Here is a 22,876-nt window from a genome sequence, read left to right as displayed (position 1 = left end):
ATTTGACCCTTAAACTTGATGAGATGGTTATTGTTGTTCTCAATGAGAAAATGTTTGTCAGAAAATTCTGTACTTTTTCTTATAAGGTAAACTTTCTGGATAACTTTGAAATTAGCTGGTCAATGATTTCAATAGTAAGAGTTGGGATTAGCATCCCCATGTCTCTGGCAACACCCCCAACAGTGGGGATTGTTTCAGCAATTGCCTTCTGTCTGTGATTTATCCCTTTCAAGGCCCTAAATTTGAGAATTATGTACTTTACAATAAATTACTAAAATAAAAAAGAATCAATAGTTATCTAAATTTGAGCAGTGCAATATATCAACTATTAATTATATGTATCAGCATAACATGTACAAATATACAAATAATATATACATATGTGATATAGATAAACATATAGGTATGTAAAGAGAGATGTATATATCTGAATCTGTCTACACCCATCTATTACAGTATAGATCTTTGGTCTTTGTTTCAGATCAGATCTGACAAAGCATATTAAACCAGAACTTTGAAATAAAAGATCTCTTCTTCAAATTGTATGTAGAATTTGTTAAATACATCATAATCTATGTAGTTCCAATCTGATATGGAAAGGAGATGTGATTAATATAACTATTTTTGAAAATGTTTATTCTATTCTTATTGAGAGAGTAATTCAGCAAATAGAGTATGCAGAAATATTATTTTTTGTTGCTCTCATATTGTTCTTGCAGTGCCCATTTTGCTAGAGCAGACAGGATGCCCAAAACTACAGAAGCTCTGTGACTTTCTAAAATGTTTCCTGGTGGACATCCACTAGGAGATTGCATCATTATGGACTGTCTTAGCTCATGAAGCCTCCAGCTCTCAAGTCAATTCAGCCTTTTAGTCTTGCTAGTCACAACCTTCTCAGGATCCTGTTACCAGTTCCCATTCTCTGATAAAACTACATCTAGTCAATATTGATAATTTATTGTTCAGTAAACAGTCTCATCAATAACATCTAGCTGCTTGGTCTAGTATATATCTATGTTCCCAGTTCTCATTTATTTTGGATCTCATGTACACCTATGAGTTCCTTGAATAACAAAGGTGAGTCAATTAGAAGTAAAGTGTTTAGGGTTTCCTGAAACTAGAGAAAAGGTCAAGAGCCAGCTGTTAACACTATTTCCAATAACGCAGTGAAGAGATCACCAGCTTTGTGATGGATGCATTCTTTTCTAGTTATCATTTTGCAGCAATCTCTCCAGAACAAACATCCTTGAATATAGAGAATTATATTAGATATTTGAAAACCCTACCTCAATTTATTTTCTTGAACTTTAATTAAAAAAAATTTTCATTTAAAACTTTTGCATTCAGGGCCTCCCAGGTGGCACAGCGGTTGAGCGCTGGGCTGCGAAGCTGTCCGCGGCCTCTGCAGCGCCGGTTCGATCCCCGGCTGCTCCCCGGCCACCGGAGGAGGGTCCCACATGGCGCGCAGACCTCTCCTGCCGCCCGCTGCTCCCCTCAGCAGTGTACTTCGGTCCTTCTGCCTGTTCTGCTCCCTGCTCTGGCTCTGGTGAATTCTCTCACCCTCCCGTGCTTCTGACTGTACCCAGTGCTTGTATAAAAATAAATAAATAAATCTTTAAATAAAATAAAATAAAACATTTGCATTCATTTTAATTTTCTAACACATTAAAAATGTCATAATTCCCTAAAAGGATATCAGCAATAGTATTAATCCCTTCTCTGCCTTACCACACCTCTAATTCTGGGAGCTGACTTATCTGTACAAATCTATACAAAGTATCAAATTTCATTTTAATATTTTCCCACAGCCATTTCCACTTGCTCTCATAGGGCAGTGTTTCCCTAGATCTAATGTGGCACTACAAAGGACTTGAACATCAAAGCATGTAAACATGGACAAGATGGGTGAAATCAACATTAATGAAATCTTTGTGCATTCAGAAATGATCAAACAGTGAAAAACACATCCTATTAACCACTGTGTTATTACATTTTTTTCCAAAAGGGTACTTGTTCCTTAGGGAATATTCCAACTTGATTCATATGTTACTACATATTGATCAACACTTAAATTATTAAGGTGATATCATTTTGAACACAGTGTTCACATGTTAAAAATTATGCACCCACTATGTCCAAGGCAGTATCTTATATCCATTAGAGAATAAAAAGTGATAATGTTACTGCTTCTACTATCAAATATATCTCTGAAAGAGAAAACTGTTTTAAACATATTTCCATTCACAGGAAGTTTATTGACATTATTATTTCTGCCATGTAACGGCCACAGTTTTAAAAACAGCAATAACATGGAATCACTATTATTAATAACAAGAAACTTCCCAAGCAGGACATTTTAGAATGGAAGCAAGTGACAAATTGTCTATCATAGAGTGAGGAGTATGTAGAAATATCAGTAACAATCCTGCTTTAGTGCAAGCTCAAGTCAACAAAAGAAATACACTGTGTTAAAAAAACAAAACAAAACAAAACAAGACACTAGTTACCTTTATAAATATTCCATGATTTAATGGATTATTCTGTATTTTCTAAATAAGGTTCTTGATTATAAGTGCAATTTTTAAAGTGACTCACCTTGAGATTAAACATTCTTCATATAGATATAATTACTAATTAGCAGTTATTGTCTAAGAATGTATATTGAGTCATGTCACTTCTTTCAGTGCAGAATAAATGTAAGCTCCTTATAATGAAATAAAAAGCCCTGCATGATCTGGCCTTTATCTTCTTTGCCACCTCATCTTGGTCTGTTCCTCCTTTGCTTCACATGTTCCAGACTGATTGTGTTCTTTGCAGTTGCCTTGGTAGCCAACCTCTTTCTACCTCTGGCTCAGAGCATTTTGGAGTTCTGGTTCACTGACTAACGTTCTTGTCCCCTGGTAATTTTCAAATGCCTGATTCTTTCTTCCAATTTAGGTTTCAGTTGAAATGTCACCACCTTCTTAGCCAGAACTTTCTTTTCACATTTGTGTTTACTTGTGAACTTTGCACTATAGCTTGCTTGTCATTTTTGTATCCCTAATTCCTAACATGTCAGGCACTTTCTATGCAAAAAATATGTATTTGTTCAATAAATTAATATCATGGAAGTATATTTTATAGGCAAAATTGATCACAAATATGAAAGATAAGTTTCACAAGGCATTATCTTTTATGGTTTTATATATATATATATATATATATATATATATATAATTAATAGACCTAACATTAGCTGATTATACATTTTTAAATATCATTAGCATTTTATTTCTTCTATATCAGTTATCTCAAAGTTACTTACTATACTCCGTAGTCCAGAGTGATGATTCAAACAAACAACTGTTACCCTTTTACATGAATAGCTTTATTCAATATACCAAAGCAATTATTTATATTTTTTGCAGAGAATAAACCATGAAAAGAATGCTACATTATAGACAACCTGGAAAATAATCAATATACTTTATGCAGAATATATACATGCATTGACAAAATCTGCAGCATATATACATATATGATTTTGTCATATACATATATATGTATGCATTGGCAAAATCACATATGTATGCATTAGCAAAATCTAAAAGAAAGATGTTACCAAAACATATCTGTAACATCTAAGTCAAACTGTTACTACTAACAATAATTAGGCAATAATTAATTTGAGTTGGTATAATTATTTTTCTTATTTGGAAATAGGGAAAACAAGGTTGAGGTGCTAATATCTTCTCAATTTATAACTTTCCTTACTATCTTTACTTGTTTTGCTAGTTGTATTTTTTTTATTCAAAAGTTATATATTTGAAATTAGGTTTTAAAGGCACTTGCTTTATTTTCTTATACGTTTTCCATTTTATTTGCTCTTAGAAATGTTATTAGGAACTTTAAGTTTATTAAATATTTTAAAATACATAGAATTCTGTACCATTTGTTACTTTATTTAAATATACTGGCCTTATAAGACCTACTGATTAAAATAAAATGTATTGGTAACATTTTATTTATTGTCTCAGGTTTAAATTTATTTCAGGGACTTCAATTTTAAACAGTTACATCCCACCTAGTCCATTTTTTTACCTTCACAAGATTGATTATTGTATGCTCTGCACTATATTCCTCACCCTGTCTTCAGAAGAGTCCTACCATCTGTGTGTTCCTTTCCAGAATATTTCCTCCAGGTTGACATCTCAATTTAGAATTTAGTTACGTGATTGAGCTTCACTGTGAACCAGACTGTGATTGTGGTCATAAATTTCTTTCCTCTGGAAGGCTGCCTCTCAAATGTTCATCAGTTAGCAAGCAAAGCTAGTCAGTTCTAGGTCTTGCTCATTCACCCTGAAAACTATATTCTAGAAAGATAAAATGACTTTATGCACTCATGATAACTATCATGTAAGCCTGCTTTGAAATCGTAGAAACATTCTTAAATCCTGTTATTCTCATGTATTACCTTATAAAACATACAGGTTTTGCTTCATTTTAAAATTATTTTCTTTGCTTTTTATTCTTCCATATAACAGTACTTGAAGATCTACTGATATAGAAAGGAAAGTAGCCTTGTGAATCTAACTGCAAACAATTCATCAGATACACTTTTTCCTTGAAAATTATGTGCTTATTCTTTGAATTTTTTAGAAAACACAAAAACTTTAGGGAATTAATTTTATATAGCTAAATTAATGACAACAAAATATATTTCAATGTTTTTATTTTTTAGAATGTGTTGGTTGTAAAGGTAGGTATATTTATATTTAGTTCACAAAGTCCATGGTATGTTAATATTTTTTGTTCATTATGTAATAAACAGAAAAATAGGCAAAGATGGAAAAACTGATTTTGTTCAGATATAGGTTTGATAAAATGTTGGGAATGTTTTTTTTTTAAAAATCAGATAATGTTTTAAAAGATGTCAAAGCACTAAGATTACTAAGCAAAAAAATATAATACCTCAATAAAACAACATTTTCTGGGATTTTATAAATAGTCTCTGAATCTTAGAATTTTGTAAATCAAGGAAAATATAAATTTTGTGATTTGGTGAAATTATATAAAATTAATTGAAGAAACTGGAAACATGCTTTATGGGAAAGAATAACTATGCTGGAAATATTTATTATATAGAAGCCAGAGGTATGCGATCATCCAAGTACATTTTTTAAATGGAAGGGAAAGCACTGATGATATGTTTCCCCGATATTTCAAACTTCTCCAGGGCCAGCACTGATCTGGATAATAAAGAATCAGCTCTTATTGTATATCCTATCATAGGAACAGTAAGTGGTGACTAGTTTTGATAGAATATTCTTTAGTTCACTGGGACAGCTACTCACAATCAATGCATAGTGTTTTAGAAATAATCCTCTGGTTATCCCAGAGGTCCCCTGGTCTGCTATGAATGTCCAGGAAAACCTATTATCATATTCTGGAAAAGGGAAAGAGAGGTGAAATTTCTACAGTAGAATTATGATTCTCTGGGTCAGGAGCTGTGGGAGCCACTGTAAATCTGAAAGAGCCTTTTGTCATGGATCAGAAGCCAGTAAAGGACTAGTGCCAAGCTTTGGGTACATAAGAGTTTTCTGCTTCAGGAGTTGAGAGCAGAATGGGTGGCTCACAATGGCCATCGTGAACACCAGGACCTGGTCTACAGGATTGTGACTGCTGAAGTTGCCAACCTGGCACTGTTACACTCTGATATCAGGAGGAGAAAGCCCTTCCAACCTTTCCTGGCCTTGCAAGACCCATTGCCCGCCAGCTTTGTTTCTTCCCTGCCTTGGTCTGGCAGTTGCAATGGAACACAGGCCTCCAAAGTACTCCCTGTCTCTATGGAAACTGGCAAGCTGCACCAAACTGATGGCCATGCTCCATGGTGGCTGGGCAGAGGAGTGGCACAGAAGGTGGATACCAGGTGTTATACTCTCTAAGGCAAACTGCATCCTGAAAGGATGAATTATAATCAAAGAAACATAAATTATATGTGGTAACCTAGGAAGAAAGAATACTTAATGTTGTTCAGACAGATCTAAAAGCTAGAATGAAAAGATGGGAGAAAATGACTAGAGGATTCAAAGTATTTGAAAGAACTGAGGGAAATTCCAAAAGTGGAAACAGTTTGCACTTAGTTATCAGTCTTAATTTTTCCTCTAATTTCGTTTCGCACATGATAGAGCATTCATCGCACTTCTCTTGAGAATTATAAGCTTGCATTAATGACATTTGTGCTTTTCAATCTATTAGGTTTTAGTATGCAATATGTGTTTCAGTCCACACAACTACTGAGCCACAACTTTCACATTAGAAGGTTATTTGTTTAGAATGCCTTCAGTAATTTAGTGGAAGTAATAGCATGCTGTGTGTGCATTTAGATATATTTTTAGACTCTAATTTAAGCAATAAGAATGATCTTGAACTTTCTAAGATGCACGTTCTTTTTATAAGAACCCCATATGGGTTGATGGAATAGATGTGAGTCGGGGGCGGGTAGAGAAAGAGAATAGTTAAGGGGAAGACCCTAAAGAAAAATGGAGTATTGTATTTTATTTTAAAAATGAGTTTCCTCTTTCTGTCATTTCTTGTTGAGGTTTGTATTTAAGAACCTTTAACATTTTTGGTTTCCACTGGTTCATTTAAAATCTGTGCTTTTCATAATGAAAATATGAGATCCTTAATACGAGTATTTTGCACTAAAAATGGGGTCATGGGAGGGCACTAACATATTTTACAACAAACCAAAATGATTCATGTAGCAACAACTGTTAAATAATTTTGTAGACTGAGTTGACAGCATTCACTAAGTACGACATATTCCAAAAAGGAATGGTTGAAATATATGGCATTGTTTATCTCATGTGAAGTTTGCACTCTCTTTTTGAAAAATTGTATTTTTAATTCTCCACCCATCTTATTTTTATGCCTTCCCTTTCACCATTTTTAAATCTGATTCTTCTTTAAGAAAGTTTTGCTCATTTTCAGGAAGAACAAATAAAGAGGTTACCCAGTGCCTGTTAAATATCCCACAAAATTTGATCATTTACCCTGAAAAATTACCGACTGTAAATCACTCCTCCTCAGATGTGCAAAGCCTGAATCTCTTCCTGTCCATCTAGATATATTTCAGGTGAATATTGCTCTTAGTAAGCCAGCACTCATGCACAGTGTGCACTATCCACTGGCATGGCCCACATTTAATCTTTAACACTTTAACACTGAAAAGAGATGGAGAAAACCACTGTCTTCACTCATCAACCATGCAAGAGATAGGAAGGCTTGAATGGAAGCACAGTTGTGGTTTGGGATCAGTGTTCAAACATGCGTCTTCACCTGTCTGCTCTCTTTCAGCAACACTGCTGGTTTCAAAAATCTCACTTTGCTGTTTTTCTTATTGCTTTCTACACTTTTCTGCACACTGACAGTCAGATCACAGTCTGTCACCAAGATCATAATCTTAGAATTTGCTCGCTTACGTCCTATGTGACAGTGTTCTTGGTGGCCAGAAAGTGAAGTCATGCATGAAACTCATGTGAGGGGAGGACTTTTTTTTTTTTTTATCTCGCTAATGTATTCAGGAGTCAAGACTCAGTTCACTTGATTTTGAACTTGGTAAGTTCTAATCTAGACAAGACAAGGTTTTAAACCATTTCTTTCCTAACTGCATAACAAACGGAAATATTGAAGAATTAATGGCAGCTACTTGGTCTGCTACTTAAAGACATGGTCTGGAGAACTATCTTATCAGGTTATTGAATAATTGCTCTTCATTAAAGTGCCTTTCACAGCAATAAATTAGAAAATTATTTCCATATAGCTGCAGAAACCAACCTAAATTGTCTTCAACCATTGATGCTAGCTCAAGAGAAATAAATTCAGCAGTCTAAGAAAAGCTAGCAATTCAAGATCGTTGTTCACAGAGTAGGAAAAAAAGAGCTTATTTAAATAACTTTTGCTGGAAGAATAGTACATGAGAGGGGAAAGGGATATTAGAAAAATCTTCTGAGAAATAAGGGGAGTGGAGTTGAGAAGACACTCAAAATATGAAGAAAAAGAGCTTCAAAAGGACAACTGTGGTGCTTTGTAAAATTACTTGGTTTTCAGGGAAAAAAGCTTATATACACTACAAATATATGCAATAGTCCCAATAAGAGGCATCAAAGATGACTTTTTTAGTGATGTCCTTATAAATGTTCAACAACTGGCTCTCTAGGTGAAACATTGACTCAAGGTGAAATATTTCTGCTGAGGTCAATTTCAAGCTACCAACATATAAAATGGGAAGTTTTATTACTCTGTTAACTTTCATGAGCTGATGTGAGCTAGCTCTAGCACATCATTCCTTTTACTTGAATTTCAAATGTTCCTTCACATATTAAAAGTAAATGTTAAAAATCTTAAAGACATATTTGAAATACTTGACTCCAGATAATATGCTTTTTTAAATACTCATTATTTAGTCAAAATTAAGTTCATTTTATTTTCAAAGCAGGCATGTAGTTAAGCATGAGAGGTCTGTAGGCAGAGTGCAAAAGTTCAAAATCTGGCTGCTGCGCTTTCTAGCTATGTGACTGTGGACACATTATTTAAGGTTGCTTTGCATCAATTCCCTTATCTTCAAGGTGGAGATGATGGATGACAAGTTTGGCATGAAAATTAAATTATGAATACAGGAAATGCTCTTAGTGAAATGCCTAGCACATTGCAAATCCTCAGTTTAGTTGCATTTTTTTGTATATTTATTTCTGGCTTAGTGGTGGTTGAGGAATGAGATAACATAGGAAGGGTAGTATTAAAATGGCTGTTGATGCAAGGGGAATTGGATCATGGAGGGAAGGTAAAATACTTTGAATCACAGAAATTCACCTACCTGAGAGGACATAAGGTGAGGCTATCACAATGAATATTCATGAAAGTTATTGTTTTCTGCATTTTATTCACCTTGCAGAGTATAACTTTGGCACAATCCTATCTTTTCATGTTCCATTTGGGGAGCTGACAAGGGCATTAGCGATGTCTATAATAGATTACCAACCATTGCATATTCTCATGCACCCTCCTCATCATTTTTAAGTGGAACATTAAAAAAGTTTTAAGACATTATACTAATAAGTCTTTTGTGATTTAATTTTCCCATATTTTTTTTCACTTACTGAAAAAATAATTTCTACTTCTGCCCCTCCATTTTGATCTTGAACAAATGCCAGACTTAGTTATTCTGGTCACTCTATTTTCCCCTACAAACCCCAGCCAGTATTCTAAAAAGATGCTTTAATTTTGCACAATGAGTACATATTGAGAGCTCCAGTTCACAATACAGAATCTTCAGTAACTCGGCCAATTCAAAGATCAGCAAGATGCTTTCATTACCTGGCATTTAATTAGCTTAAAAACAAGTAAGTGATTTTTTTTCCAAATAATTAAAGAAAATAAACAAAAGGAAAGGAGGAGAAAAATGACAGATGTAAAATGCCTGGAAAAGTATCCAGCTTCTAGGACTTCAAAGTCACATTTCCTTGAAAACTCATAAATTTCTCAGACTGGAATGGCTCCTCTGAAATTTGGGATGGTGGTAACCTGAACCAGAAGAACGATCATTTAAATATAAATTCTTGATAATATGACCATGTAATCCTTGCAGATAGTAAGTAAGATGAGTGCTGTATCACACCTGCACCTCCTTCTCCTTTGTTATCACACTTGTTTGAAGTTTGATTACTTTGCAGACTCCTAAGCAAATTTGTCTTCCTCTGTGCCTGTTTTAGATGTTGTTTCATACAAGACAAGCATGTAGTAGGTCCCTCAAAGTCTTTGTCTGATGAATATTGAGCCTTAATCCTTAATTTGCAAACATACTAATTGTGCTAACTGGGAAAATTAGTAATTCCTTTGGAAAGACTCTGAGATTGAATTAAATGGTGATTTTCAGCCACATGGAGTTAATAGAGAAAAAGCAGAAAGCTTCTAACTTAATGTTCTGTCCAGGTTATAACAAAATGTAAAAAAAAAAATCAACTTAAACCTTTGGGAAATTTTATTGCCTGCTATACAGGTTTTTGTTTTTTTTTTAAAGATTTATTTATTTATTTATACAAGCACTGGGTTTATTTATTTATTTATACAAGCACTGGGTACAGTCAGAAGCGCGGGAGGGTGAGAGAATTCACCAGAGCCAGAGCCGGGAGCAGAGCAGGTAGAAGGACCAAAGTACACTGCTGAGGGGAGCAGCGGGCGGCAGGAGAGGTCTGCGAGCCATGTGGGACCCTCCTCCGGTGGCCGGGGAGCATCCAGGGATCGAACCGGCGCTGCAGAGGCTGTGGGCAGCTTCGCAACCCAGCGCTCAACCGCTGCGCCACCGGGGAGGCCCTATACAGGCTTTTGAATTGATTTTGTAAATCACATGTCCTCAGGGTATTTAGGATTAGTACATTCTCCACATGAGTTTGTCTTCTATTTGGGGGGAAAAAAAATTATTTGACTGCAGGGATTTTAGGCTGCAGGTCCTGGGGAACTGAAGTTATCACGATGTAAAGTCAGACCCTACTAGAGAAAAGATGGCGAGAAATTATTCTAATCTCCTACCTGGAGGGATAAGTTTCACTACTGTATGTAGAGTAACTGGCATGGAAAATACCCGAAGAAGTGATAGTGTCTTTCTTCTATGGGCCAATAAGAAAAGACTGAAATGATTTTCAAGTGTAAGTTCTGAATAGGATAAGCTACTTAAGGGCAGTAAATTTGAACACTCTTATTTGATTTCAGTATTACAACTGAAATGTATGAGGATGCATGCAATTTAAAGTTTCATTGTTAAAATAGTTTTTTTATTATTATTATATAATTCACTTTTAAACAAACAGTTACTATGACCTAGCAGCCTTTGTGGAAAAATAAAAATAAAATGATGAACTTTTAGAACAAATTCCAAATGGTTCATTGATTTTGTTTCACCATGGAAAAATCACTTAACCTCCCAGTGTCAGTTTACCCATCTGTGAAATGAGAAGGATAATATTTTCTTATGGGGATGTTTTGAAAATTATTTTGCAAATGTAGTGGATGAAATTGTTGCAAGCATCACTGCTCTTTTTCCACTTCTTTAAAGAAGCAGACAGTATTATTTATGTACCAGTTGATGGTCAAATTGTTGTCTGGGTTGAATTATGTACATTTATTAGCAGTTGTCTGCTTTTTACTACTTAAAGAACTCCCCCCTCTCCCAGAGTGCTCAATTTATGCATTGAGTCAAAACGAGGAAATCGAAGTATCTTAAAATCATTCTAAGCTTCATATTTATGAGCTGATAATCCGATATTTCTGGTAATTATTCCTTCCTTCATTTTAGCTCATGTTTTCTCTGATGTGGTTTTTCGCCTCACCTCACTTCACAAGATTGATAGTTCTCCATGTTTCCCTGCTAGAGGTCACCTCTGAGCTGAAGGCAAAACACATCCCACTCTGGCTTCTGTTGACTTTCAAGTCAACTATCAAAGAATTTATTCCAGACATCTTCTAACCTCAATTTGAAAACTCCACCCTAAAGATTACAGGGAGATATCCTAGGGAGTTGCCATAGTGACTCTAAGAGTTTGGCATGGAGGAGACAAAGCCACTGATACAAGATTTTTATACTTGATAGGCTTAATTATATAACATGGTCATGAACCCCTGTGCTTGTGTCACTTAGGTCTGGAAAGAAATTTTCCCCTTCAGGCTCTTCTGTCTCTTATGGTGCCAATCAACAGGCTTCTTGGTAATAAGATTCTTTATGCCAATAGCTCCAGCATAACCTCAAGTGGTGCTTGTAGTAATGATAGAATCATTACAAAACCATAGAAGAAAAGGGAAATATATTTCATGGGTGTGATTAAGTCATCATAATGTTCTTGCATATGTAAATTATCCTTGACTTAATGAACTGCCTTGCTCACATAATAGTATCTTAACCTGGCTCTGGAAAGTCATTTTTTACCCATGTTGATAATTGTTACCAGACTTGGCAGGGCTTCTCTCCAGATTATCACGCTGAGGTGGAATTTATGAATAATGTTTCTGTGTGCATGAATTTTGTTTTAACTGTTAGAAGTGCTCTTGTTAAGTAAAGTTATTATATGAATTACTTTAATTAATTAGTATGATACTTAGAGAGAAAACCTGATTACATTATAATATCTAGAATGACAAGGGTCATTTAAAAATGTTTTCCTTGATTTCAAAAGAATTATCTATTTATTGGTGAAAGTTAGGAAATTACAGAAAGGAACAAAGAAGAATATTATCTCTATCTCTCAAGTTTAGGTAATCACATTCTTCAAGATGAACACTTTTTGAAGAATATTTTCATTGTTTTACTGAACACATTTCATATTTCAAAAAAAAAAAGTTATATGAAACCCTGGTAAAATGGGATTCTTTATTCTTTTATCAGAAATTGAATCTAACATTCGAATATTCATATTTCATGGACTTTATATTCAGGTTTATGAAAGTACCAGGGAGTATTTTGTGTTTTCCCTCTGCTGCCTTAGAGAATTAAATGCATCCAAAATTATTCCAGGGCCTTATCTTCAAAGATGACCAGGTCCAGCACCATATAATTATTGCCAAATCTGGGGGAAATTAATGACAGTTGTGTTATTATTTAAATATAAATCTTTATGTGTGACTAGAAGGAAAAGATTTTCTGGAAAATGTAAGGTGGTATGAAGGAATCCCAATGATATGTCAAAGCTATTGTCCTCTGATTAAAATTTTTCAATTATTTTTCTGTCTTTTTGTAATATATAGTTTGGCAGTTTAAATTTTATTTACAGTAGAAAGTTCAGTTCAGTGTAGCTCTTGGGAAGTTAATCATTTTATAACTTTGATTTAATCAACATTTTCTTTAATCCCCTTTTAGGCAGCCAAGGGCAGTTTCCACTAACACAGAATGTAACGGTTGTTGAAGGCGGAACTGCAATTTTGACCTGCAGGGTTGATCAAAATGATAACACCTCCCTCCAGTGGTCAAATCCAGCTCAACAGACTCTGTACTTTGATGACAAGAAAGGTGAATATATTTTCTTTTAAATGTTTTAATCATATTCTGAAATAGCCTAATTATAATGAATTTATTTTTCTGAGATGATTCAAATTATTTCTTTTGATTACCAAACTGCTGCTGCTTGTATTTAAACATGTTAAATATTAAATACTTTAGTTTGCAAGTCATAAACACTAAAGACAACCTATGTCAACTTTTTAATAAAATAAACAGTTCCAATCTATTTCAAAAATAGTTTCATGCCCTCTCTTAACAATTATCTTCTCTTCCGATGCATCTTGGTTTTTTTTTTTTTGTTTTATTCTTGTAGCTGCATTGTATGTGGAGTGAATATTTTTTTCTCACTGCTGGTAGCATGTTATTTTTATTAACATTAGTTTAATGCGTTTACAAGATGCTTAGATTTATTTATTTTGTGTGTTTCTAAGTTGGATTTGAAAGTAAGAATTGTAGCAACAAATTTTATTGATATAATAAATTTAAGATACATAGATACAGTACAAAAGGAAATGTTTTTAGGGACAATGGATTTTTAGAGTTGTTCATAAAACAAATATATAGTTATACCTTTTATCACTGTTGATATGTACATATTTAAACTAGTATAAAAGTATAAAACATGTTAATTTAGAAATATTGCTTATTTTCCCATCCCTGCATTTAAAGAAACAATCTTGCTTAGCAAGGTTTGCATGTGTGCGATACTATCAATGAGGAATTTGTTCCAAGCAACAACTATGAATTTTTAGAACATTAAAATGGTTCTGTTGTTCATTCATCCTTTAGAGTGTAATAATGATGCCTAAAATGTAACTTGCTTTCTAAAATGTAAAAATGCTTTTAAAGGAAATTTTTGAGAGTTATGTTTACAATGACTTCTACAATTGTGAGGTCAAATCCTCAGGCACAAAAACAAAATCTATATGAAATGTCTTTCTCCCTTTTTTAGTGATTCTATACACTATTCTCCACAGAACATCTAAAGCTAGAATTGATTCAGGGTATTTCAAGCTAATACATCTTTCCTGTAGAAAATAAAGAGAAGCCTGTAATGTGAGATTTTCAAAGACCTGGATATAAGGTAGCCCTCTTTTTGAGGATAATTATGGTAAAAACAGAAATAAAAAAATCATCATGGTGTAATGGGATCTTTAGTAATAGATTCCTGCATCTTGCTGCTACAAGATTACAAAAACATCAGACATTATTAGTTGTGGAAATATTTAATTGTTTTTTTTTTAACTTTTCTTTTCCCAGTGTTTTTAACAGATTAGAACTGTTCTTACCCCCTTCTTCTCCCTCCCCCACTCTGTGTGCATGTATCTGTGTGTGTAATAGAGCAGATTTATAGTTTCAGTATCAGACTTCTAACTATGATGTGGTTTTTATAATCAATTGCAACGTAATAGCAGAAAGTTTTGAATTAAGTCTTCCTCTCTGAATGGCAATCCAACATGTATTCTCTCACAAGTCATTGGTTAGGTTTTTATGTGATATCTGATTGGAAGGAATCTTTGACAGTAATGTTCCTTAAATGCATGAGTTTGAAACGAAAACCTTTTTTTAAAGATTCCATATCATAATTTCCCACACACCACCTGCATTTGCCTGCCTAACCTTCCTGATCCTAAAACTTATCTCAAGCAATCTGTTATGTTACACTGTGTCGAAGCCAAAGTGGAGACTCTTAAGCATGGATAAGGGTGACTAGAGTAACCCATGGGTGCTGTGCTAGTGCCGATTTCTCGGGAGAACAATTGAGAAAAGGGATGTTTGCTTGTGTCACAAATTACAGCAGTTTCTACAGGTGGCTGCTGCTGGTAAAGGCTTCTTCTTTAGCTCTGTTATTATTTTCCTCTCAGATGATGTTGCCTGTTGTTCTTGGAAGCTTTTCAAACTGCCTCTTTCAGGGCTCTGCAATATCACCATGTTTTAATTGAGTCTCAGATAAAATACAAAATGCACCTGAAGTTGAGAAACATTGGGTTAAGCAGGTCAATTTTCACAAGAGACGTGTACCTCTAAGCTTAGATTTCTGATTGAGGTTATTAGGAAGGAAGCGTAAGAGGGAGAGAAAGAGGAAGGGAGGGAGGGAGAGAGGGAAAAAGGAAGAAGGAAGGAAAAGCTCCCTAGAAGAACAGAGACAGTGCTTTTCACTGAAAATTGCTGCTGCCATTTTGAGCTCCAAGAGGCATTCTGAGTAACCTTTCATGCTACCTGGTAGACACAGGCCCCCGAGGTTCCTGGCTATGAAGATTGAACAAAGAACTTATGATCATGGCCTATTGGTCCAGTTAGAATTGGAAAAACCTTTCTTGTTTACTTGGAATTATTACCTAAAGAAAAGCAGGCTGTGCGTAGCCATTTGATGATCAGCTAAAGGGACTTGGCTAAAACAGAACTAATGCTGCTTTATTCTCAGTTAGGTAAAATGAAGAAGAGGGCAGGCCTTTCTATCTTGACCATGTTTAATATGATCAGTAGTTTTCCCTATTTACAAATGAAGAAAATGAGGATAAAACACAAGGAAAATTATCCACAGATATTCAGATAATTTCTGATAATGAAGGGATTTGAATCCAGTTGTGGGCTCTGTATTGATTTAACCAGAATGCCCAGGAAGACAAAAGCATCTGGGTACCTGGCACCTGGATATTTAAGTTTAAGCTAATTAAAATTAAATAAAATTTAAATTTAGTTTCGCGGTCCTACTAGTCACACATCAAATACTCAATAAATCATGTGTGACTAGTGGATACTATTTTGAAACAGCACAATTCTAGATGTTGATTCACTCGTTGGTTGCCATAATAGAATCTGTCCAATTAAGATTTGGTTAGTAGAATATACATTTTCCAAGGAAGAAGAAAACCCTAGATTATCATAAAGCATGTGTCAAATATTAAATAAATGAAATTTTGTTGCTTAGTTATGTAGCTTTAATGGGAACTTGTAGTGTAAGAGATGAGGAGACAGAGCTAGTCGTGCATATGACAACAACTAGCAAAATAGTAAAAGAGGCTCATCAACACCCTGCCGAGTCAGATGCTGTGGTGGTTGAATCAAAACTACATTTATAATAATTTCTTTATCTATATTGTGGGTACCTGAAAACCAGAAATCATTAACCTACAAAGTAAATATTCAATTACAGTTCCATTTCATTTCTGCATAGTTAATATACAAAGTCTTTTTCGATAATACTTAAGAACCTGCTCGTCTAAATAGAAAATAAAAATCAGGGGCAAAATTTGCAGTTCTTATGGGTCAGAGGTACCAAGAACAGATGTAGTTAATGGATAATGTGCTTGTTTTGGCCCTCATCTTTTACTTTTTATACAAATCATCCTACATCTGTTATAGATAGTAGATAAGCATGAGGAATAGAGTAGATTAAGGACACCGAAAGAGTAGGGAGTAGAGGTCATTGAAACACCACATGAACACTGTGTGGTATTTGGCAATAGAAATGAAAAGAAAAATCAATTAGATCATTGTGCCTGTTTCTCTGCAGGTGTGGGAAAAAAACAATTGAAGTAGAACAATTCGATCACTTAATGCTCAGGAAAGAACACTTCACTTCTTTCCTGTTATTGACAAAAAATACCTTGGGCAGACATCTCTAGGAGCACATAGTGCATGCAATTCAACAGACATATCTCTCTGAATTTGTATGTTTTTAAATAAAGATATTAAGTGCATGATTTTTGAGTAGTATTTCTTTTCACACTATTTTTGTTGTTTTTTTTTAAAATTATTTTTCAGTGATCCTCAAAATTATCCTGAAGAAAATTTCATTCTTAAAAGAATGAAAATGAAATTGTATTATGTGGAAAGGCAAATATCACTGGTATTAATTATCTAATTATTCTGCTGGTAATTTAACATTAATATAGGGAACATGAGAGAGTGGTAACATGAATAAGGTGTCTGAGAACAAATGTGATAAGGAGAAGAAAAATGAGTTGAACCTGAAATAGAGATTCAAGCTCTCTTGGCTTCATGCCAACCAGTGCCACCTGACCAAGTCTATCCCCACAATTGGTTTCAATCAATCTGACAGTCAGTAAAATATCAAAGATGAGCTGAGTAAAAGATGCTTTAAAGTGGCTAATATAAAAATAAAATTTATTAAATAAAAAAAATGGGAATGAAAAAAAAATGAATTGCAGTTCTATGTACTGGCACAGAAATATATACATGACACAATATAATAAATAAAAGAACCAAGTACAGAACAGTATGTACAATACTATTTTGTGTAAAAAAGGTTTACATTTACATATATACCATGCATATCTTTTCTCTACAGCAATGACTACATGGGTGAAAACAATAGCAATGTTTCGTGTTAGGGAAGAGATTGGGGGTGGTAGGAAGGATGAACAGGGAACTATTACCCATTATTGAAGCAATTCTATGTTTTTTTTTAAAAAAACAAGTATGTGTTAATTCCATTAAAAAATTACTTCCATTAAAAAAAAAATCAGCAAGAACTATTTTTTAAATGAGGTGGGTAGAACTGAGGGCTTAAAAAAAAAATAATAAAGTGGCTAGTATTAGCTTTCTTTTTCTTTTGTTCAAAATTCAATTCTGTACAATAAAGGTGAGATATATAACTTAGTTATGCAGTACATATATATTTTTAAGAATGTTTAAATGTTATAAAATATGTTTATAATATTAATCAAATAATGACCAAATTAAAGAAGTTATAAGGGGTCCCCTGGTGACCTAGGGGTTAAGTCTCAGCTCTATCGCATCTATGGCCTGCGTTCTATATCCAGCCAGGGAACTGACTCACTTACGGCGCAGCAGACCTCTCCTGCCTCATCCACTGCTCCCCTTAGCAGTATATTTCAGTAAACCCACCTTCTGCTCCCTACTCTGTCTCTGGTGAATCCTATCATCCCCCGATACTTCTGTCCTAAACCCCAGTTCCTCTATGCAAAAGAAAGAAAAAAGGAAGTCATAATATACTTTTTTTGTTAATTTATGTTTATTTAGGTAACATCAGTTTACAATACTGTCTGTGTCCTAGTAATGCATGTTTACACCATTGAAAATGTGTGTTGTCATAACATCTACACTAACAATGTCCCAATAATCCTCCACCATAATCCATTTGGTCCCAACACCATCGGCCAACCCTCCACTCTTGGAATCCTCAAATTTTCTATCAAATTTTAGAGGTTTGTTATGTTTTGTATTTGTCTGTTCATTTTTTTTTTTTGTTTTTCATATTGTATACTGAGTAAAATCATTTGGTATTTGTATTTTTCCTTCTGACTTACTGCACTTGGTATAATCTCCTCCAGTTCCTTCTGTGTTGTTGCAAATATCAAGACTTCATCTTTTTTAATAGATGAGTAGTATTCCTTTGGGTATATAGATATACATGAATATATACATACATACATACATACACACACACATAAACACACACATTTAGCACATAGGCATAATATAAAAGTTCACAAATCCTTTGTATTAGTGTTATTGCTAGTTTCAGGTAGATACCTAGAAATGAAATTTCTGAATCATAGGGCAGGTATATTTTTACTATTTTGAGAAACTTCCATAATGTTTTCCATAGAGGTTGGGACAGTCTAAATTCCCACCAACAGGGTACTAGAGTTCCTTTTTCCTCCATATCCTTGGCAACAATTTTTTTTCTGGACTTTGTGACATGAGCCACTCTGTTTTAATTTGACTTTTCTAATGATAAGTGATGATGAACACTTTTTCATATACCTGTTGACCATATATATCTTCTTTGTAAAAGTATCTGGTTCTTTTCTTCTGTCCATTTTTTGATGGGTCATTTGTTTTCTTTATGTTGAGTTCCTTTAAGTTTTTTGTAGATATTGGATATTAGTACCTTGCCAGATGGGCGGTATGAAAATATTTTCTCCCATTTAGTAGTGTGTATTTTCACTAAATGCAGAACCATTTTAGTTTAATATGGTCCCATTTTTTAATTTTTTGCTTTTGTTTCCCTTAGTATTAGACTTGGGTCTCCAAAGAAATCTGAAGCCAATGGCATGGATTATTTTACCTATGTTTTCTTCAATGCATGTTATATTTTCAGATCTTAGATCAAATTCTTAATCCATTTTCAGTTAATTTATGTGCATTGTATAGAGTGGTCTATTCTCATTCTTTTGCATATTATTATCCAGTTTCCCAGCACCATTTGTTGAAGAGACATCCCCTTATCTATTGCTTATTATTGATTCCTTTGCCATATATTAACTGTATATATCAATGTAGCTTTATTTCTGGGCTCATTTCTATGCCATTGACCCATGTATCTATTTTTGTTCCAATACCCTGCTTTTTCATTACTATAACTTTGTAGTATAGTTTGAAGTCTGGGAGTGTGATACCTCCCAGAGTTATTCTGTTTCTTTGGAGGATGTCATTATAACTTGGCTGGTATTGCATCTAATCTATAATTTGCTATGGGTAAGATGACTATTTTATTTAATTTAAGATTTTATTTATTTGTTTTTATGTAGAAGAAATGGAGCATAGGCTAAAGGTGCAGGGGGTGAAAGGATTCACCAGAGACAGAGTAAGGAGCAGAACAGACAGATCTATAGAAATACACTGCCAAGGGGAGCAGCAGGCAAAACAGAAGAGGTCTGCTGCACCATATGGCTTAATTCCCTGGCCAGGGATTGAACTCAGGCTAGTGCTGTGGGCCTTCACAGTGATAGTGCTGATACTTAACCCATAGGCCACCTGGGAGGCCAAGATGGCCATTTTAACAGTGCTAATTCTTGCAATCCATGAGCAGGAAATGTCTTTCCATTTCTATGTGTCATCTTATATTTCTTTTAAGAATATTTTGGGGTTTTGGGCCTCCCGGGTGGCGCAGGCAGTTGAGCACCACACTGTGAAGCTGTCCACAGACTCTGCAGCTCAGGTTCTATCCCAGCCAGACGGTGAGAATCCCACATGGCGAGGGAGAACTCTCCTGTCTCGGCCGCTGCTCCCCTCAGCAGTGTATTTTGTCAGCCTAATGTGTTCCCTGCTCTGTCTCTGGTGAATCCTCTCACCCTCCTGTGCATCTGGCCTATACCCTGGTTCTTGTATAAATAAATAAATAAATACATACATACATACATAAATACATAAATAAGAATGTTTTGGGGTTTTATTGTACAAGTCTTTCACCTCCTTTAAATTCATTCCTAGGTATTGAATTTTTTTGACGGGATTGTTTTCTTGATTTCTTTCTCTTCTGGTTTGTTGTACATGTATAAGAATAAAACTGAATTTATTATATATGGATTTTTCAATCTGCCAATTAATTATTGATTTCTTGTTTTTAATTTTTTTTTTTTTAGTGGTGTCTTTAGGGTCTTCTATGATTATTATCATGTCATCTGCTAATAGTGATAGTTTTATATCTTCTTTTCCAATTGGGATTTTCTTTATCTCTTTCTCTATCCTAATTGCCCTAGCTAGATCTTCCAATACTATGTTATAGAGTTCTTTTGATTTATATTTCAATGTCTTTGTCTTTAATTGCTGTGTTAAATTTTTCTATTTCTTTCTGATTCAGTCATGGTGGGTTGTGACTCCCATGTCCATTTTCTTCTGATTTCCAATTTTTTGACATAAATAATAGGTAGAAGAACATCTTAACTGTAGCAGAAAATACTGTCCATGATGTGTGAATTTTTTTCTTTTCATAATTACATATTAATTTTGATTAAGCTCAATATAATTATATTTTACATAAAGCGTTATGTTTAAAGTTTTACTTTATTTATTTTTCAGTATTTTGCCCATCCTGTATTTTTCTTTATTTATGCCAGACTTTGGGAGACTAATATCCTGTACTATAGTAGTTAATCTACATTGTGGAAATGGTATTAATATTTTGAGTCTGAGATTATGGACAAAAAAAACTTAACCACAGAATTATGAAATAAAGTCCACCATATTTCTCTGTTCTTGTTACAAAATCTCAGGCAAGAGGAATGGTTTAATTCAGATTGTACTAGGTACCTCTAATGGGATGGGTGGCCACTGAGTCAGACAATTACTTCAAGTTACAACTTCTTTAGTCAATGAAGATTTCATTCAGTAAGCTCAATATATAGAACCTATGGAAAATTTTATTTTTTTAAGATTTTATTTATTTATGTATATATGTGTGTATGTATGTATGTATTTATTTTGAAGATTTATTTATTTTTATACAAGAATCGGGGTTCAGGCTAGATGCACAGGAGTGTGAGAGGATTCACCAGAGACAGAATGAGGAACAGAACAGGCAGACTGATGAAATACACTGCTGAGGGGAGCAGCAGGCAAGACAGGAGAGGTCTGCTTAACCACGTGGGATTCATGCTGGCCGGGATCGAACCCGCGCTGCAGAGGCTGCGGACAGCTTCATAGTGTGGCGCTCAACCGCCTGTGCCACCAGGGAGGCCCCCAGAATTTTCGTTTCTTTTGAAAAAATTTAAGTCTTTATGAAATAATTTTGACATAAATTATAAAATGAATGAGAAACTTCTATTTTAAATATTTTTACTTGAATACCTCTAATAAGTACAGTAAATTTTTAAACCCAGAGATCTAAGTAATCTTGGAAATACTGCCGACATACCAAAAAAATAACTAAATAAAAACAAAGACAACCCACACAAAGTTATTTGTACTAATTAAAAGAATATTAAATTCTGAGATTATTGTGGTTAAATGAGTGAGTATGATATACTTATTTATTTACTTGACTTTCTTAAATTAGTTTGGGTATTTCCTATATTTATAAATACTGAGTGTTTTTCCTCCTTATACCTCTTCTGGTAACATTTCTCCACTATTCAGACAAAATAATACAATTTAAAAATACATTTTCCTTAATAAGTGTTTTCATGTATTGTTTTATAGAGTTAAAAATTAGTATAGGTGTTCTACTTTCCTTAATTTAATGTTTGTTTAGCTCCAGCAGACTCTTTTGAGTGATCCTTGGAAAGAGCAGCGTAAATAAACATTTTGCATTTCTGGTGAAATGTAGGCGGTAGCATTATATTAGTCCCAAAATGTGGGTGTTTGTACAAAATAAGTCTCCTGGTTTTATATTTATTTAAATTAAGATCAGTTAGTGATCTCAAGTATAAAAAATGGGAAGGGTATATGCTGTGTGATTGGTCTGTGTGTTCTATACAACTCACTTTTGCATTTTTTTTTTAGATTTATTTTTATTTATGCAGACAAGAGCTAGGGTATAGGCCAGAGGTGGGGGGAAGGGTGAGAGGATTCATCAGAGACAGAGTGGGGAGCAGAACAGGTGGATCTACCGAAATACACTGCTGAGGGGAGCAGCGGGCGGGACAGGAGATGTCTGCTGTGCCACGTGGGTTAGCTGCCTGAAAGGAGATTAAACTCCTGGTACTGTGGCTGGGATAGCTTCATAGTGCTGAGACTTCACCCCTTGAACCCCCCAGGGAGGCCCCTCACCTTTGCATTTTAGGAAGAAAGACTAATTTAGAATGAATGATGGTAGTACAAACCTAGTGAGCACACTGTGTTTGGACTTTCATAGTCCTTTTAAGACTATAGAGCCCAGAGGCCACTTTTCTTTTAATGCTGAAAACTGCATGCTGATGAGACTGGGTTCTTTCCTAAATAGTGAATTGTGATAAAATATCTTCTAGGGACCAGTAATTAAGTTCTCCTATGGAGAAAATAATTGTTTAGTAGTCACTGATTTCTTTGTAACTTACAATCATATGCCCAACACTTTTATAAACAGTATAGATGATTTGGTTGGTTGAAGTTTATGGGCTCAGTAGTCAGGGAGCTGCATTTGAATCCCAGCCCCAC

The 22,876-nt window shown here is 34.5% G+C and overlaps 1 protein-coding gene across 3 annotated transcripts in view; it reads left to right on the top strand.

Annotated features, from left to right (window-relative positions):
- The window catches only part of CADM2 (cell adhesion molecule 2), a 249,974-nt gene that overhangs the window by 26,405 nt on the left and 200,693 nt on the right, over window positions 1-22,876 (top strand). The window contains exons 1-2 of one of the 3 annotated variants that reach the window (XM_054700699.1): window positions 5,833-5,897; window positions 12,887-13,036. In XM_054700699.1, the coding sequence (XP_054556674.1) occupies window positions 5,867-5,897; window positions 12,887-13,036 (181 nt within the window). In that variant the 5' untranslated portion in view covers window positions 5,833-5,866. Of the gene's footprint in view, window positions 1-5,832; window positions 5,898-12,886; window positions 13,037-22,876 lie in introns of those variants that run through there. The other 2 variants (XM_037525697.2, XM_054700700.1) reach the window with 2 other exon arrangements.

Source organism: Talpa occidentalis, unplaced genomic scaffold, assembly GCF_014898055.3.
Source record: "Talpa occidentalis isolate TD23 unplaced genomic scaffold, MPIMG_talOcc4v2.1 talOcc4.4, whole genome shotgun sequence".
Taxonomy (NCBI): Eukaryota; Metazoa; Chordata; class Mammalia; order Eulipotyphla; family Talpidae; genus Talpa; species Talpa occidentalis.
Note: the sequence above shows the minus strand (reverse complement) of the source record. Positions and strands in the feature narration are given on the sequence as shown.